At 52.8% G+C, this 18,209-nt stretch overlaps 1 protein-coding gene across 2 annotated transcripts in view; it reads right to left on the bottom strand.

Annotated features, from left to right (window-relative positions):
• Window positions 1-222: 222 nt before the first annotated feature.
• Window positions 223-18,209, bottom strand: part of EFCC1 (EF-hand and coiled-coil domain containing 1) — a 37,752-nt gene continuing 19,765 nt past the window's right edge. The window contains exons 3-8 of one of the 2 annotated variants that reach the window (XM_031935160.1): window positions 10,253-10,410; window positions 8,069-8,213; window positions 6,673-6,838; window positions 3,860-4,000; window positions 2,044-2,113; window positions 223-1,233 (exon numbers count right to left, since the gene is read on the bottom strand). In XM_031935160.1, coding sequence (XP_031791020.1) covers window positions 1,097-1,233; window positions 2,044-2,113; window positions 3,860-4,000; window positions 6,673-6,838; window positions 8,069-8,213; window positions 10,253-10,410 — 817 coding nt within the window. In that variant the 3' untranslated portion in view covers window positions 223-1,096. The remainder of the gene's footprint in view (window positions 1,234-2,043; window positions 2,114-3,859; window positions 4,001-6,672; window positions 6,839-8,068; window positions 8,214-10,252; window positions 10,411-18,209) is intronic. The other variant, XM_031935161.1, reaches the window with a different exon arrangement.

Genomic DNA, 18,209 nt, shown 5'->3' with positions numbered 1-18,209 from the left:
TCCGGAGGAACCATCTGAAAGTTGCTGGGCCTGTGTTTCCCTGCTTAGGCGTTTCCAGTGGTTACCTGAACGAAGGCCAGGGTGAAACTCATCATCTTTGCGACCCTCCCTCCACCTCCTCCTCTGCCCCTGCCCCTCCCCACCAAGGTTCAGAGCAGACAGGGCTCCCCTGACTCCTGCAGTTTCCCCAGGCATCCCGAGGCTCGGACAGACCCCTACTGGTTGGGCTCTTACAACACTTTATTTTACCTCCATTTAGCACTGGTTTCACCCCCATGGCACTGTTTGGCAGTGGATCTTTCTCTCTCATGACAGTTTAAGCTAGGTGATACCGGGCACCTGGGCCACTCCTTCCTGCTACCCCATGATGCAGTTCGGGAGGAGGGGCTCTCAGTTCGGGAGGAGGGGCTCGCAGTTCAGGAGTTAGTGTCTGTTCAGGAGCAAGGGCTCCAAGCACTGCATTCCTGGGGCTCCCTGCTGGTTCCACAACTTTGCTCTTGCCTAAATCCTACCTGTCTTCTAGAGCTGGTTCAAGGCCAGCTTCCACCAGGGAGCCTACGTGATTATTCCTTCCTTGGAATTCCCGCAGCCTTTCCTAGTCATCAACATTTCCTGGGGTGTGGAGTGCTTTCCTACAGACCAGGTATCCCAAAGGTTGGGCCCAGTTTCCCTTGCAGCAGGCATGCTGGTGGGAGGAAGGAGACAGTGCTGGGAGGGGAGGAGATCCTGAAACCCTGGGGAAGAGATTTGGGGTCAGACTCAGTTAGAAAGTGGGCACCTCTGCCCTGAGGGCAGGGGAAAGATACAGCATCAGGTGCAGGCTGATCCAGCAATTGCAGGGCTTTAATGTGGACTCTGGTGGCAGGAATGCAGGGGCTGCGAGGGAATGTGGAGGAGCCCAAGGAAGGGGTGGCTTCCAGGCGCTGCAGTGGGAGGCTCTGGGCTTGGGCTCAACCTTGGAAGGAGCCAGCAGAGACTCAAGTTCTGATGATGTGACGACGGTGGTCAGACCAGCTGTCAGTGGTTGGGCTGATCATGGAGACTGGTCCAAAGGCAGTCAGGCTGAGCAGGGTGCCCACAGGCTGGGCCAGTAACCTCAGCAGGAGACGAGGAGGGGGTTGGCGAGTGCAGCTGCTGCAGAGGCTGGTGCCGAGGGCTGTCTCCTCAACAGCTGGCAGGCAGCCAAGGCTTGGTGCAGGGCATCCAGGATGGCTGCGGGGCTGGGCCTCCCCACTGGAGGGAAACAGCAGGCAGGGAGGGCAGGATCAGTCTGCTCGCCTTCACCCACAAAGCCACTGTCCCTCCTTCCTGAGACCCAGCCACCCTTATCCCCTGTGCCCCTCCCCAGCCCTGCCCAGCTTCCTCGCTCTGTGGACCACCTTCCCCTGACGACCCCGGAGAGGGGGCTTGGAGCACACAATTTCTGATCTCCTCCACGAGGGCAAGGACTGCTCAGGGCAGTGGGTGCACCTAAGCTCTGCCCAGTGGTGCCTGGGGAGGTCAGCGAGCAAAGGGCTTTTGGTTGCCCTGTCAGCCTATGAAGCCCCGTGAGTTGGGAGCTCGGCCTGGCTGCACCAGGCATAAGCTGGCACTCCTGCCGTTCTGCTCCCTGAGCTTCATGTAAACAGCGGGTCCGTGTTACTGAGTGCTTAAGGGAGATGTCCCAGCCTTGGGCGTGGCCAGCACTTGACCCCTGTGCCTCAGTGTCTTCCTCTGTACGAAGGGGATAACAACTCATTCCTTCTAGGTCCCTCATAAGGATTCAGGGGTTTAAAAACCCTTGGGGTACCTCCCCCACACGTGGCTGCAGTGCTGCCGGTGGCGCCCACCCATCCCTCACTGGGCTTCTGGCTGGCATTTCTGCCCGAGGCTTCTGTGCCTCTGCTCTTGCTAAAAGCCCCTTCAACTTTCTAAAGCATGCAGGGCAGGAATAACATGATTGTTTTGTAAACAAGATGCTAAGGATGAAGCACGCTGGAGTCTCCTCCTCAGGACACCCTCCAGCCACTGCCTGGGCTCTGAGAGACTGGGGTGCTCTCCTACCGTGGGTGGGGTCCCTGAAAGCGTCCAGCGTGCTCAGCAAAATCTTCCCCAGGGCTCTTTTCGATATGTTCTTAAAAAGAAATGGAGACAGGGCTGGATCAGACTGGTTGCTGTGTCCCTGTTCAGCCGATGGGAACTGGTGTCCCCTAGGGGCTTCTGGGCAGCTCCCTGGGGACAGATCAAGCTCCCTCCCCAACCCTCATCCCTTCCTGGCCCCCTACCCCTAGGCTGCCCACCCTGTGTGCCCACCCCCTACCCCTAGGCTGCCCACCCCAGAGACTCTTGGAGGGTGAGTGGGGCAGTGGGCAGGATCCATGCCATCAAAGATCACGTACCTGAGGATTACCGTCTGTGCCCAGGTAGACACTGGGAAATAACCCTAAGAGCATTTTTATGCATTGCTCATTTGATCTTTGCAACAATGTATTTTATTATGCCCGTTTTAACCAGCAGAAAAAAGCAATGCTGGGAAAGAATGTGAAATTTGCCAAAGGCACCCAGCTGGGAGGTGGAGGAGCCGCATCATCTACCCTGAGGCTGCATGGCCCATGGCCTCTGCTGGGAACCACTGCCCTTGCCTGCCTGGGCTAGGATTGGCCTCTCGGGGCCCATCCCCAGGTCTCTGCTTGCCCAGGATGTGAACACTGGGCTGGACTTCGGCAGCTCCGGGTCCCAGGCAGCCCGACGCACAGGGCACAGCCCACTTCAGAGCCCCACAGACCTGGGTCTTTCTTTCTTTCTAATCCTTATAGCCTTTCCCTTTCCTTTTGCTGCATTGGATGGAACCTCTGCTTTGCATAAAAACAGTGATGACAGGCATCCTTGTCTTGAGTCTGATTTTAATTTTAATTTAATTTAATTATTTTTTTGAGGTAAGGTCTTACTGTCACCCAAGCTGGAGTGCAGCGGCACAATCTCAGCTCACTTTAACTTTTGCCTCCTGGACTTCAGCAATCCTCCCACCTCAGCCTCCCAAGTAGCTGGGACCACAGGCACACACCACCATGCCCAGCAAATTTTTTTTTTTTTTTGTAGAGATGGGAGATGGGGGTTTCACCATATTGGCCAGGCTGGCCTCAAACTCCTGAGCTCAAGCCATCCACCCACCTTGGCCTCCCAAAGTGCTGGGATTAGAGGCATGCGCCACCATGCCCAGCCACATCTGATTTTAGGGGGATTCCTCTGAACATGTCACCAGTCAGTGTGAGATCTGCATGAAGTATTTGGTTGAGAGCCCTTATCTGGTGAAAGAAGAACTCTACTATTCTTAATTTGCTGAGGAGTTTTATAATCAAAGGAGATTGAATTTTATTGACTTCCTTTTCTGCATCAATTGAGATGATCATCTGGTCTTTCTCCTTTAATCTGCAATGTGGTGTATTTTGGTAATAGATTTTTTGATGTGGGATCATCCTTGAATTTCTAGGATAAGTCCAACTTGGTCATGTTGTATTTCTTCAAACACTGCCAGATTTGGTTTGCTAGTATTGTGTTTAATAATTTTGCGTCCATGTTTAAATGTCACATTAGTTTATAATTTTCCTTTCTTGTCTTTCTTCTATTTATCCTCTTCTGGTTTTGAGAACAGAACCAGAAAATGATACATACAAGAGTTTTATTAGCTTCTTAAAATGACCTGGGGAGCCCCCCAACCCTATTTTTGGTTGGTTCCTCTGAGCCTCCATTTCTGCATCTGTAAAATGGGGTAACAGCTGCCTACTGTGAGGAGAGCCTAGAGCCTGGTGCCTGACACAGGTGGCGCTCCCTCCAAGAGCTCCTTTCCCTTCCCTGAGTGTGACAGCTCCCGTGAGCCTACCAGGTCCCGGAGCCTCTGCAGGAGCTGCAGCACGTCCACCAGCTTCTCCTCCAGCAGGGACAGCCGCACCCTCTCAGTCTCCACCATCTGCAGCTCCAGCCTCAGGTGCTCATTCTCTTCCACCTTCTGCTGCAACTCTGCCTGGGGAGAGAAGGGGGCTCAGTGCTTACCTTGCTGGCCTCCCCCGGCCTTCCAGGTGACCAGATCAACTACTCCATCTCCTCAAGGCGGGTGCTGAGGCCCAGAGAAGCTGAGTGTGTGGCCTAAAGCCACACGGCGAGTTGGACTGATGTAAAAATTGTGTATTTTGTTTCCTACTCTAGGGACTCCATTCTCCCTTCTCTTCTCTGGTTTTGTTGTATTTTATTTTATTTTATTTTAACAAATTAAGTTTGGTGGGAAGCAGCAGAAACCAATCTGGCTAGCTTACACAGAGAGGAAATTTACAGCAGGCTAGTGGGCAGATCCCAGAATGGACTGGCAGCTGGAGAACCTCAGGAATGGGACAGGGTTGAGACAGTGGGAGTGTCCCAAGCCTCTTATCCAAGAGCCACAGCTGAGAAGGACCCTCTCCAGCCATCCCCATCCCACAGCATGGAGAGTCCCAGGAGAGGGGCCTGGTTGGCCCAGTCTGAGTTATGGGCCCAGCCTTGGCCAGGGAGCCACCGAAACCGTCAGTCGTACCCAGTAACACTAGGATGCCAGGCAGTCACAAAGTGCTTTGTGGCCCCTGCCTTCTAAAGCAGGCATGCCAGGCATGAGGCAGTCCCTTCCCCTGGCACCAATGGAGGGAAAGAGAAGCAGTGGAAAGTGTGGTGGCCAAGGGCGCTCAGGGTCCACTCTGGGCTTGGGCAGGAGGAGGGAAGGCCCAGTGCCTCTGCTCTCTAGGGATGAGACTGGAAGGCCGGCTAATTTTAGGATCCTCCAAGTCCTGTTTCCTTGAAATGTTCTTAGAAGGGTGGCTATGCCCTTCAGAACTTTGTGACTGCCAGTTTATTTCCTGATGGCCCACAGTACTGCACCCTCCCCAGCCACAAGGGCTATGACTTTCCTGAGGGGTGCCTGGGCAGGCAAGATCAAGGCCTCCAGGAAACCAGAGCGGTGGTGGAGAAAATGTAGAAACAACTTTCAACTTAGGAGACCTGCACAACACAAAAGAGTGCTAGAAACAGGGATAGCCGTGGCACATGTTTGCTGAGCACTCACCACAAGTGTTCACCTGTTTGATACATGCAGTATAGTACCATTATTTTGCCCATTTCACAGGTGAGGAAACCGAGGCACAGAAAAGTTGAGTAACTTTTCCAAGGTCACATAGGAAATGGAGTCAGGATTTGAATCCTGGCAGCCTGGCTCCAGCACATAAACGCCATGCTGTGCTACTTGGTGTTAGCAGCCTTCTCTGGGGAGTAAGTGAGGGGTGCCCCATCCCGGTGCAGGGATTCCACAAGCTGGAGGTGGTGCAGACCCGATCTCACTGGAAAGTTTAGCTGCAGCCACACCAGCTTGCCCTGTAATGACATTCAAATGTTTCCTTTTGCATTTTTCAGCAGAATGTTTGCATAGTCCTGGTCTTTGTCCAGTCTACTACAGCGCTCCAGGGCCTGCTACCTTCTGTCTTGGTCTCTGATTTCACGCACTAAGAGGCTGGAGCCCAAACAGACCCCTCTGCTCCCTCCTGCCCCCAGTGACTCAACTCCTGGCCTCAGGGCGGAGCGGTGTGGCCGCCTTGGTTCAAGGAGGGCACACTGGCGTGGATGAGGCATGGGCTCCCAGCCCAGCCCATCTGACCTCTCTCAACCCGTTTCCTACCTCATTGGGCTCTTTGAACATAAAGTAAGACAAAGCACATCAGTGCCGAGTGTGTGGTTCATGGGTCGTACAAGTCAGCTGGTATCATTTTTAAAAAGTTATTTAAGGAACTAGGACTTCATCATGCCACACATAAGTAAAAAGCAGTACAGACTTAGAATTTCAGATGTATAAATATAAAACGATGTCAAAAGCAGTATGTAAAAGCACAGTGGGCAACGGCTTAGTGAAATGACAGCTTTCAGCAGCATTGCACACTTGGCTACTGTGGAATAGAGAAGTTCCTATAGAGTAGAGAAGTTCCTATAGAGAATGAGAAATGCGAAGTGGTTTTATTGAAATGGAGACAGCTGGATGTCCGGCCTCTCTCCCCATCTTCTAGCTACCACACTCCCTTTCTTTTGGGAAACTGCCCCTCCTCCACTTCATCTGACTTTGGTGGCAATGCCAATCACTGAACCCGCCCCACCACCACAGGGATTGGCCCAGGGACGGGCACATGAGTGAGGTGGCCAATCGGAGTTCGTCCCTGAGATTTCGTGTATTAGGAGTGAGACTCATTTTCCTCTGAGGGCTTCCCAGGTGGGCTGATGGAAGTCTAGGGCTGTTAATGGTCCTGCCTTCCCTTCCCCCATCATATGAAGCAAGCCCTTTTGAAGCAGGGGAAAGTGAGACCACCTCCTACAGAAAAACACAGCAGACAGATGGAGACAATCTGTTCTGAGTCCCTGGACCCAGCTGTGCCTGAAGTCCAGATCATCTTCTCAGCTCCATGTTCCAATAAATTCCTGTTTTGCAATCAAGCTAATTTGAGGTGGGATCCTTTAATTTGCAACCAAAAGATTTCTTATTAAATTTAAATCAGAGGAAATCACCTCCCTCTGGGCCTTGGTTTACTCATTTGGGAATGGGGCACGAGACTTGGCTGCAATCCCTCAGACCCTTCCAGCTGTGAGATCCTCTAGAATTGCTCCAGCCTTTGATCTCTGGGATCTGCTGACCTCCTCCCCAGAGGTCCCCAGGGTCCTCCCACCGCAGCCCTGAGTCCTCAGCTGCTCCACCAGCATGGCAACGCAGGCCTCCAACTCCCCCAGGGTGCAGGCATGGTCGGCACCGCCGAAGTGACCAAAGTAAGTCATGAGCTTCTCCGCCGTCTGGTCATCACACCTGCAGCAAAGGAGAGGGCCTGCATTGCAGGGGGCTGCTTCCCAGGGCCCACTCTGTCCAGCCTCGGAGGGGTGGCGGTGGTGCGGAGTCGACCTCCTAAAGCAAAGCCAGGCCACGGCACCTGCCTGCCCAGCACCCTCCCACAGCCCCCCATCTCACTCTGAGGAAAAGCCAAAGGCTTCACCTGATCTGCCCCGTGAGCTCTCTGACCTTCCCTCCCACCCGCCCACACTCATGCTGCTCCAGCCACAGTGGCCTCCTGGTGGTCCCTCCAACATGCCTCAGGGCCTCTGCACTTGCTCTTCCCTCTTCCTGGAATGCTCTTCCCCCAGCATCTGCATTGCTTATTCCCTCGTTTCCTTCAGGGCTCTGCTCAGAGAGGCATTCCCTGCATCTCCCTGCCCTGCCTCTGTCCCTGCCCCTGTGTGACCCCTCTTCCTCATGCCTGTCACACTCACTAGAGGATCCAAAAGAGGAGGCCACTGTCTGGTTTACTGCAATTTTCCTTGTCCCTCAGATTTTGCCTGGCAAGTAGTAGGTGCTTCATAAATGCCTGCTGTTGACATGAAGAATTGGTGGTAACAACAACTCCAGAAAATCAACAGCATTTTACCATACAATAATAACTGTTGCCCCCACCAGCGTTCCCACCTACTGTGCACCAGGCACCTGTTAGGCATTGTATATCTTTGACCTCAAATCCTCACACAGCCTCTGCCACACGAGTGTCACCATCCCATCTTAGAGACGAGAAGACTGGGGTTCGGAGAAGCCAGGTGATTTGTCCGAGGTGTCCCAGGTGTCCTGGGCCCGTCCTCGGTCCCCATGAGGGTGGAGGTGAGATGAAACAGGGAGCCAGCACCGGCCTGGGGCCAGGCTGGAGAGCTGTGAAAATGGTGTGTGGCAAGGGGTGATGGGTTGGGAAGGGGTCTGAGAGGGACACTGGTTTCTGGGAGTGCCACGAGAGCTCCCGTGCAGGTGCTGGTGAGAAGGCACGAATGGGAATTCAAGCCAGCCATGAGCTGTACCCTGGAAGGTCATCCCACTTCATCCTCTACATGCTGGTGGGCCTTCCCACCTCTCCCTGAGGGACAAGGGGACAGAGCCGCAGAGGGGCTGGGAGGTGGCTGAGCGAGGCTAACCAGCCTCCTGGGTGCTCCTGGCTTCCCTGGACACCTCTGAGTGTGAGAGCCTAGGCTCACAGTGGCTGACCCTAGACAGGCCACACACCTGCCTCCGCAGCTGGAGAGCCGGGCCAGCAGTGTCTTGGCCTCGGCTGCCGGTGTCTTCTGCTCCTCCCGCCACTTCTCCTCCTCCTCCTCCTCATCAGAGGCAGCCTGGCCCTCCACGGATCGGAACAACTGCTCGTCCACTGCTGGGGAAGCACAGGATGTGGGGATGCAGGACAAAGGGTGGGGAACCAGGCATCCCTCCCCAGGTGGCAGCCCGAGAGGAGGGCTCTTGTGCCATGTCCCCTCTTGAGACAGCCACCCCCTACACCCGAGGCTCCTGTGTGGTAAGGCCACCAAGGCTGGTTCTGCCTCCCTGTAATGTGACCAGCCCAAGAGTGAAGCTGGCCAGTCAGAGCCCCTTCCTGGGACTTTACACAGGGACGTGGGGAGAAATGCTCTCTTTTTCTTCTCTTTCTTTTTTTTCTTTTTCTTTTTTTTTTAAAGAGACAGTCTTGCTCTGTCACCCAGGCTGGAGTGCAGTGGTGTGATGATAGCTCACTGCAGCCTCAAACTCCTGGGCTCAAGTGATCCTCCTGTCTCAGCCTCCCAAAATGTTGGGATTACAGGCATGAACCACCGTGCCTGACTTCTTCCCTGTTTTCTAAGATGACACAAGCCAGGCCCTGTCTGTGGTCTCAGAGATAAGTGTTATTTCCATTTTAGGCCGTGGCAACCCCAGTCAGGAAAGGCCAAGCCAGTCTCTTAGGAGCTGGGGTGGGTTCCTCAAGGTACGGGCATCAGGATGGACAGATTTTCAATGCTCAGGGAACTGCAGGCATCTAATGTTTGGAGTAATGTGGAGGAAGGGGGTGTGACGCATGTGACTGTCTGTGGTCCCCATTGTTGCTTGGCCTTGACAGTGGGCTCCCGCCTGCGTCAGCATCAGGAAGCCTGGGGGTCTGTGTGGCCCCCTGGTGTTCTGCTGCCCAACCTCAGTCCCCATCCCTGTCCCCAGGGGAGTCCCACTCCCTCTTCTTCCTCACCACCCAGCTCCAGGGGCACTTGAGTCAGGCCCAGCCAGGCTGAGTGCAGCCTCCTCTGTGACTAGTTCAGGAAGGGCAAGGGACCCTGTGGGAGCCACTGGAGTTAGCCCAAGACTTGGACTCAAAACTTGCAGGGAAGAGAAATGCCCTCCATGCTTCTGGCCTGGGAGTTGAGAGGACCGGGCCTGGAGCCGCTGGTGACCATCTTGCCACTATGAGGGGAGTGCCTCCTGTGAAATGAATCACTGCAGAGCAACGCAGGGCCAGGCGTCGAGACAGCGGTGCTGCTGACATTTCAGCTGTGCCTGAAGCTTGTGTGGACTTTGAAGCTACGTGAACCAGTACATTGTCTTTTAACTTAAGCCGGTTTGGGCTGAATGATCTGACACTGGGAGACAAACGATGTCCTAACTGATACAGCTGTTTAAAAACAAAACCAGGCTTATGACCCCACCCCCACCGCCCCAGAGAATCACATGCAGAGATCCGGGGTGGGCCTGGGCATCCATGTTTTTCTTTTTTCTTTTTCTTTTATTTGGGGGGTGGGGCAAGGCCCCACTCTGTCACCTAGGCTGGAGTGCAGTGGCACAATCTCGGCTCACTGCAGCTTCGACCTCCCAGACTCAAGTGATCCTCCTGCCTCAGCCCCCACAAGTAGCTGGGACTATAGGCACGTGCCACCACACTGGGCTAATCTGTTTGTATTTTGGGTAGAGACCAGGTTTTGCCATGTTGCCAGGGTGGTCTCAAACCCCTGAACTCAAGCGATCTACCCGCCTCAGCCTCCCAAAGTGCTGGGATCACAGGTGTGAGCTACCACATCCAGCCTGCATCCATGCTTTTAAAGGTGACCCTGGCCACCTGGCACGTTTGGGAACATCTCGGGGTATCCTGACCTCCTGATGGCTCTAAACCCCCCAGATTCTCCAGGCCTAGGTTCTTAGCATGATGAGGCTGGGGAAAAGGGCCCCAGCCCAGCCTGAGCAGCTGGTGGGAGTGGGCTCTGTTTGGAGGCTGGTGGTAGCATGGATGCAGACAGACCCCTGAGTGCAGGGCTGACACAGCCTGAGGGACTATGAACCTGGCAGGAAGACTGGGTGCACGGGTAGCATGTATGCAGACAGGACCCTGAGAACAGGGCTGAGCATAGCCGGAGGGACTGTGAGCCTGGCAGGAAGACTGGGCACACAGGGACAAACCTTCATCCAGGGCTCTGCTTCCGGAGCTGCTGTCTGACTGCCAGGCTCCCTCTGGAGTGGGGTCTGGGTCTCTGGTCCCAGCATCTTCAGGTTCATTACTCTTGTCTCCTGGCTCTGGGCTGGCTAACTGTGGGGTTGGGACCTGGGAGTCCTCTGACCTGCAGTGGTGGGAGAGACACAGGCATTGAGGAGGAGAGTACAGGACTCTTCCATTCCCCACTGTACATGGGCAAGCTGTCTATGAACAGCCATTGTCACCCTGGCAGAGTCAGCTTCCCACAGTCCAGGAGGAAGTGCTAGATACTGGGATTCCCAGCATCCCTTGCAGCTAGGGCACATGCATGGAACCCAGTTTTAGCCAATGGGACTCAAGGCAAAATCTTCTGGAACAGATTTTCATCCTTATAAAAAAAAACTCTAGGAAAGGAAATGCCCCTTCCTTCCTGCCTTTAGACAGTGTCATATGAAAATGTGATGTTTGGAGCTGTCTTGTGACATGAAAAAATGTCTGAGAGAATTACTGAGTAGTTGAACAAAAGCCCTAATGTCTTTTAGCTGTTGACTTCACCAGCCCTAGGGCCACCCATCTCTGGACTTCTTGTTATAGGGGAATTAAAAAAATTTTTTTCATTGTTTCAGCTACTTTTTTTTTTCTTTTCTTCTTCTTTTTTTTTTTTTCTTAAGAGATAGGGTCTCTTTGTCACCCAGGCTGGAGTGCTGTGGCATGATATTGGCTCACTGCAGCCTAGACCTCCCAGGCTCAAGCGATCCTCCCACCTCAGCCCCACAATTAGCTGGGACTACAGGTATGCACCACCACACCCAGCTAATTTTTGTATTTTTTTGTGGAGACAGGGTTTCGCCATGTTGCTTATGCTGGTATTGAATTCCTGAGCTCAGGCAAGCTGCCTGCCTTGGCCTCCTGAAGTGTTGGGATTACAGCCATGAGCCACTGCACCTAGCCTACTTTTTTTTTTTTTTTTTTTAATTTTTAAAATAGAGACAGAATCCTGTAATCCTAGCACTTTGGGAGGCCAAGGTGGGTGGATGACCTGAGGTCAGGAGTTCTAGACCAGCCTGGCCAACATGGTGAAACCCTGTCTCCACTAAAAATATAAAAATTAGCCGGGTGTGGTGGCACACGCCTGTAATCCCAGCTACTTGGGAGGCTGAGGCAGGAGAATCACTTGAACCTGGGAGCCCAGGAGGCGGAGGTTGCAGGGAGCTGAGATCCACCACTGCACTCCAGCCTGGGCAACACAGTCAGACTCCGTCTCAGAAAACAAAAACAAAATAAACAAAAACAAAAAACAAAAAAGAGACAGAATCTTACTGTGTTGCCCAGGCTGTTCTCAAACTCCTGGTCTGAAGAGATCCTCCAGTGCCTTGGCCTCCAAAAGCACTGGGATTTTGGATGTGAGTCACCACACCCAACTAGTTTAAATTGCATTTCTATTCCTTGTCCCCGAAAGCCTTTAATTGAAACATCTCCCTTCTCTGGGCTTTGGGGAACCTACATTACACCCCACCAATCACTTTTCTTGATATTTTAAGGGCCTGACCTTTTGAATATTCATTTTCCATGTCCCTGCAGTAACAAGATAGGGGAAGAAAGAAAAATCTGTCATAACATGAAAATATACTAATAAAAGGGCCACTTATTAAACTGGCCACTTTATACTAGCATCTGTCCCTCACCCATCTCATTATAACAACCCAATAGAACCCAATATGAAGCAAAACCGCATCTTGGAAAAGGGGAGGCCGAGTGGTGTTGGTCAGGGGGACACGGGAGAACTCGAATTGCAGGCAGAGCCACTGATGCAGGGCTGTGGCAGGGCTGGACTGGATTACAACAAGGAAGAGAAAACCAGCAGGATGAGCACCAGCCAGGAGCATCAGGAGAGTGCTCTGCTGCACGAAGAAAACCTTTAGAAAAGCCAATAAGGCTGGGCGCAGTGGCTCACACCTGTAATCCTAGCACTTTGGGAGGCCGGGGCTGGTGGATCACGAGGTCAAGAGATCGAGACCAGCCTGGCCAACATGATGAAACCCCGTCTCTACTAAAAATACAAAAATTAGCTGGGCGTGGTGGTACGTGCCTGTAATCCCAGCTACTCGGGAGGCCGAGGCAGGAGAATCACTTGAACCCAGGAGGTGGAGATTGCAGTGAGCTGAGATCATGCCATTACACTCCAGCCTCACAACAGAGCAAGACTCTGTCTCAAAAGAAAAGAAAAAAAAAAAAAAGAAAGAAAGTCAACAAAGGCCTGAGATATTTTTGCAAAAGTGACCCTCCTCATGATAAAGCTGCAAAAAGAAAACCTCCAAAAACAAAAAAAACCAAAAACCATAAAGGTAAGGGTGCACCTTTGTGTTCTTACAGAGCGTTGTTGGAAAAATCACTCCAAAAGGAATAATCAGTCCTAAATCATTCTGCGTTTGGTCTAAGAATGAGAGCACTGTATTGCAGTCATAGAGATTATTTTTAAAGAATGAAATGACTAGACTAGGCACGGTGGTTCACACCTGTAATCCCAGCACTTTGGGAGGCGGAGGCGGGTGGATCACTTGAGGTCAGGAGTTAGAAACCAGCCTGGCCAACATGGTGAAACCACAGCTCTACTAAAAACACAAAAATTAGCCAGGTGTGGTGGTGGGCGCCTGTAATCCCAGCTACTCAGGAGGCTGTGGCAGGGGAATCGCTTGAACTTAGGAGGCGGAGGTTGCCGTAAGCTAGATCGCACCACTGCACTGCAGCCTGGGTGACAAGGTGAGGCTCCATTTCAAAAAAAAAAAAAAAAAGAATGAAATGGCTGAAAATATTACCTGGTTTTATTAAATAGTATGACAACTCATTTCATACATTGTTGCTTTATTTTTCAATCTCCAAAGAGTCCCCATTTTATTTTTATTTGTATTATTTATTTATTGAGACTGAGTCTTGCTCTGTCACTCAGGCTGGAGTGCAGTGGCGCGATCTCGGCTCACTGCAACTTGCACCTCCTGGGTTCAAGCGATTGTCATGTCTCAGCCTCCCAAGTAGCTGGGACTACAGGCGCCCGCCACCATGCCAGGCTAATTTTTGTATTTTTAGTAGAGTCGAGGTTTCCATATTGGAATTCCTGACCTCAGGTGATCCGCCCGCCTCGGCCTCAGAAAGTGCTGAGATTACAGGCGTGGACCACTGCGCCCGACCCAAGAGTCCCCATTTTATATGGACTCGCTGAGTGGACTTCCCACGACCAAATATTATTGGAACACAAAAACCCCTGCTCGGGAGGTGCTGTTCGGAGCCATGGCCCCTTGCTGGTCTCACTGAGCAGGTGGAAGCCCTGCAGCACCCAGGAGGGGCAGGCAGGGAGCTTCCCGCGGCTGATCCGCGTGACCGGGGTGAGGCCCCGCGGAGAGTCCGGGCAGGTGAGGGGCGCGGGCTCCCGGCCGGGGCTCCGTCAGGTGGACTCGGCACTTGGAGGGCCCGCTAGCCCACGGGCGCCGGGGCCGCCCTGCAGCGCCTCCCGGTGGCCAGCTCCCCGCCAGCACCTCGGCGGCGAGCACCGCCCCCGCCCGCGGGGCCTCCCCGTGCTTATCAGCATAACCCCACCCTGGCCACCGTGAGTGGCCCAGGGCTGCACGGGGAGCCAATGAAACACAAGGAGCGTCTGCAGGCGTTTCCGGGCCTCAGCGGCGTCCTCTCCCACAGACCCCGTTCTCTGCCTGCCTGAGGAGGCCTCGGAGTATGATGACCGACGAGGCGGGAAGTTGTGACTCTGAGGGGACCGTCCAGAGATGCTGGGGGCTGCAGATAGAGCCCAGAGATTAAGGCAAAAGAAACAGGGCCCTTAGTAACATCAGCTGAGCTGCTGGGTCAGGCTTTGCCTAAAGCCAGGGCTAACCCTGAAATATCGTGTTTTTTGAGCCTATGACTCTGATTCATAAAATCCTGCATTCAGCGTCCCCCAGTGCAAGCCGAGAATGGGCATGGTGCTTAGCAGCAACCAATGTGAAAACCCCCGGGTGGGGATTCTTGCTTCAATGTGAGACCGCGTGACTACAGCTTAGGTCATAATAGCTGAGATCTCACTGGGGAGGTGCCAGTATCTCCCTACTCCAGGGGCTCCAGACTACAGCCTGGAAAAGAAAAGACACAAGGGAATAAGGTCACTGTCTCCAAGACTCAAGGATAGAGGCAAGTACCTGGTTATATGGCCCCATAGGGAGGTGTTTAACTGGGGTGAGACAGCAAAGATGGGAGTTGGGAATCAAAGGGAGGCGATTTTAGCTCACTGGGAGGAACAACTTTCTCGCAGGAACTGCTGATGAAGAATGATGATGATGTGCAGTGGAAGGCAGTGAGCTTCTTGGCAGAGGAGGTATGTCAGCAGGTAAGGGATTTCACCGGCTGGAATTGTGAATACAGTTGGAGGCTGAATTAGACATTAATATCGAAATCCCACTATGAGATGCTGCTGCTTCTTCTATTCCCTAAATCATTTAAGGGTTTCAACAAGCAAAATGAGATGGAGGGACAGCTCTTACCAAGGGGCCTGTTTAAACATTTCCTGACACAGGCTGCCTGGGGTGGACTGGATCCCCACACTCCACCTCCTAGCACTTGCATGTGTCTTAGAAAGCCTGCTCCAGGCACAGCTTCCTGCACGGACAGCAATGACAATACCAACGAAACCCTTCAGTGTTCTGAAAGCCACTCTCAATACTTCAAACATCTTCCTCACAAAAGCCCTGTGACATAGGTAAGGTCATCATCTCCGTTTACAGAGGAGGAAACCAAAGCACCAAGAGCTGGAGGAAGCTGTGGAGGAAGAAGTGGAGGAAGCCGCACCGTGGGAGAGGCGGGGTCTGCACTCAGGCAGACGGCTGCAGGCCCGCATGCCAGGCACAAGGGAAGCTTGGAAGGCATACTCTGGAATGACCTGGCCCAGCTGCCGTCATCAGTGGGTGACTCCAGGTCACAGGCAGTGAAGCTGGGAAGAGAAGAGAGCCATCTGGAGAGCAGGACAGATGAGGACACTCTTTGGAATTTTCCAAGAAGTAAAATGTGGCTGCAGAGAAATGGAACAAGTGCTTCCTCAGAGAGCCCTGGGGCGTGCTACTGTTATCTAGTGAACGGTATTCAACTGCTTCTCCCATTGCCCCTCTCTGCTGGATTATTCAGCAGGATCAGCCATCCCCCATCACACTCACATGCTATAATAGCTCCACCTTCAAATAAGCAAATACGCAAAACACCCTCTGACCATATGACTTTCCCAGCTACCACCCTTACTCTGCCCTACTTGACAGAAAACTTGAAAGCACTGTGCCTACTACACACGCTGCCCCAGTCATGTCTTGGTCCCCGTCACATCACCCACAGCATTAGGCTGCCAAGCCCAATGGCTGGTTCGTAGCACCCATTTGACTTGGCCTAAGAACAAAGGATTGGACACCAGATTCCTTCCTCGCTTACACGCTCTTCCCATGGCTTCCAGGAGACTGCTCTCTCCTCTGGGATTCCTCCTGCCTCCCTGGCACTCTTTGCCATTTTGCCAATTTCTCCTCTCCATCCCGACCCCTAATGCCAGTGAATCCTGGGACGCCCTCTGAGGACCTCTTCTCTCCTCAACGTGCACTCACTCTAGGAGGGGCCTCAGCCAGCGCCATGGCTTTGCGTGCCCATGACTTCCAACTTCTTATCTCCAGCTCTGGCCTCTCTCCTGAACCTCGGGCTCAGATCCAGTTCCTGACAAGCGCCCCAACTTAACTGTGGCACCTCTATTTGGATGTCCCACAGGCTTCTCACAGCCTCTCATGCCACCTGGACTTGTCCTGGTCTTCCTCCATCTGCTCCTCCCTCCCTCGGTGAAGTGTGCCATCACTCACTTGACTGCCCAAAGAGTGGCCGCTGGGTTTGGCCACCTGGAGGTCATGCACAGCTACTCAGCATCTGGCCAACCACTCAGTTCCACCCCAGTGCCCAGCCCAAGGGTGCCACAGGGAGGGTGCTTGGCAAAGGGCTGTTGTATTGTGTGGCACCTCCTATGTCCAGGTCTGTGCAGGTTGGCAGGGGAGGTAGAGGGGCAGGAGGGGAGAAGGAGCTGCAAGTCCCCGCCCTCCGTGGGCTGCTCCTCTGAGTGGAGCACCAGGAGGTCAGGCAGGGGATGCAGACACAGCCCTCCCTCCAGGGCGTGTTCACTGGCCTCGGGCCACTCCCTCCACAGACAAGCGGGGCGTGGAGTCTGGAGAACGCAGGGGAGGTATCCTGCAGGAAGCAAGACCTGGGGTTGAGCAGAATTAGTACTAGGTGGAGGAAGACAGGCAGCGGGTATGTTTGGGGACAGAAAAGAGTACAGCACAGCTAGAGAAGAGGACCCAGAGCAGACAGGAATGGGCGGAGAAAGGAGGCAGAGAGGGCTGAGTGGCCTGGCAGGGCACCCCTCCTCTAGCTGGGGCTGTGTGTGCTGTTGGAGTAACGTTCACCCCCTGGTTGATATCTCTCAGAGGAGGAAGTGGTTAGGTTACCAGGTGGTTGGGGTGAGTGGGGATTTGAACCCGACTCAGCCACCTCCAGATCTTGACCTCATTCCCTTGTCCACGCTGCATTTTACCCGCTGGCACCAGACACAGACCTTGAAAAGTCACACCTTTATTTATCTTATAGATGATGGAAGCCCGTGGGGGTTGAACCATATGGAATAGTGATTTTTACTGCTTTTGACCTGCAAAAGGGCAATTTAAAATGGGGCAATCTTGGCTCATGCTGTAATCCCAGCACTTTGGGAGGCCAAGGTGGGTAGATCACCTGAGGTCAGGAGTTTGAGACCAGCCTGACCAACATGGTGAAACCCCATCTCTTCTAAAAATACAAAATTAGCCAGGTGTGGTGGCACGTGCCTGTAATCCAGCTACTTGGGAAGCTGAGGCAGGAGAATCACTTGAGCCTGGGAGGCAGAGGTTGCAGTGAGCCAAGATGACACCATTGTACTCCAGCCTGGGCAACAGAGCAAGACTCCATTTCAAATAAATAAATAAATAAAAAATAAATGCTGCAATCTGATAAAACATGTTCACAAAATGTTTCTTGGTGGACTGACTTCAAATCTGTCACTTCATTAGTGGGTGTCCAGGTTTGTGAAAAGTTTTATTAGAATTTTCTGGTTCTAGAAACCTGACAGCCTTTGGCCCTGAGACTGGACCACAGGACCCAGGGGTTTAGCGTGGGTTTCATGTGAGGATGTGCCCTCTGCTTATGCACTGTTGGCGGGAGTGTAAATTAGTCCAACCATTGTGGGAAGCAGTGTGGCAACTCCTCAAAGAGCCAAAAGCAATCCCATTACTGGGCATATTCCCAGAGGAATACAAATCATTCTACCATGAAGACACGTGCATGCAAATGTTCATTACAGCACTATCCACAATAGCAAAGACATGGAGTCAACCCAGTGCCCATCAATGACAGATTGGATAAGAAAATGTAGTGTATATACACTATACTATGTAGCCATAAAAAACAACAAGATCATGTCTTTTGTGGGAACATGAATGGAGCTGGAATCTATTATCCTTAAACTAACACAGGAACAAAAACCAAATGCCACATATTCTCCCTTATTAGTGGGAGCTGAATGAAGAGAACACATGGACACAAAGAAGAGAACCCCGGTGTCTGGGGCATACTGGAGGGCAGAGGGTGTGAGGAGGGAGAGGAGCAAAAAAAAATAACCATTGGATACGAGGCATAATACCTGGGTGATGAAATAATCTGTACAACAAACCCCTAGTGACATGAGTTTACCTATATAACAAACCTGTGGCCAGGCGCGGTGGCTCACGCCTGTAATCCCAGCACTTTGGGAGGCCGAGGCGGGCGGATCACAAGGTCAGGAGATCCAGACCATGGTGAAACCCCGTCTCTACTAAAAATACAAAAAATTAGCCAGGTGCGGTGGCGGGCGCC

This window comes from Piliocolobus tephrosceles, chromosome 2 (assembly GCF_002776525.5).
Source record: "Piliocolobus tephrosceles isolate RC106 chromosome 2, ASM277652v3, whole genome shotgun sequence".
Taxonomy (NCBI): Eukaryota; Metazoa; Chordata; class Mammalia; order Primates; family Cercopithecidae; genus Piliocolobus; species Piliocolobus tephrosceles.
The sequence above is the reverse complement of the archived record's forward strand: the minus strand, read 5'-3'. Positions and strand labels throughout refer to the sequence as shown.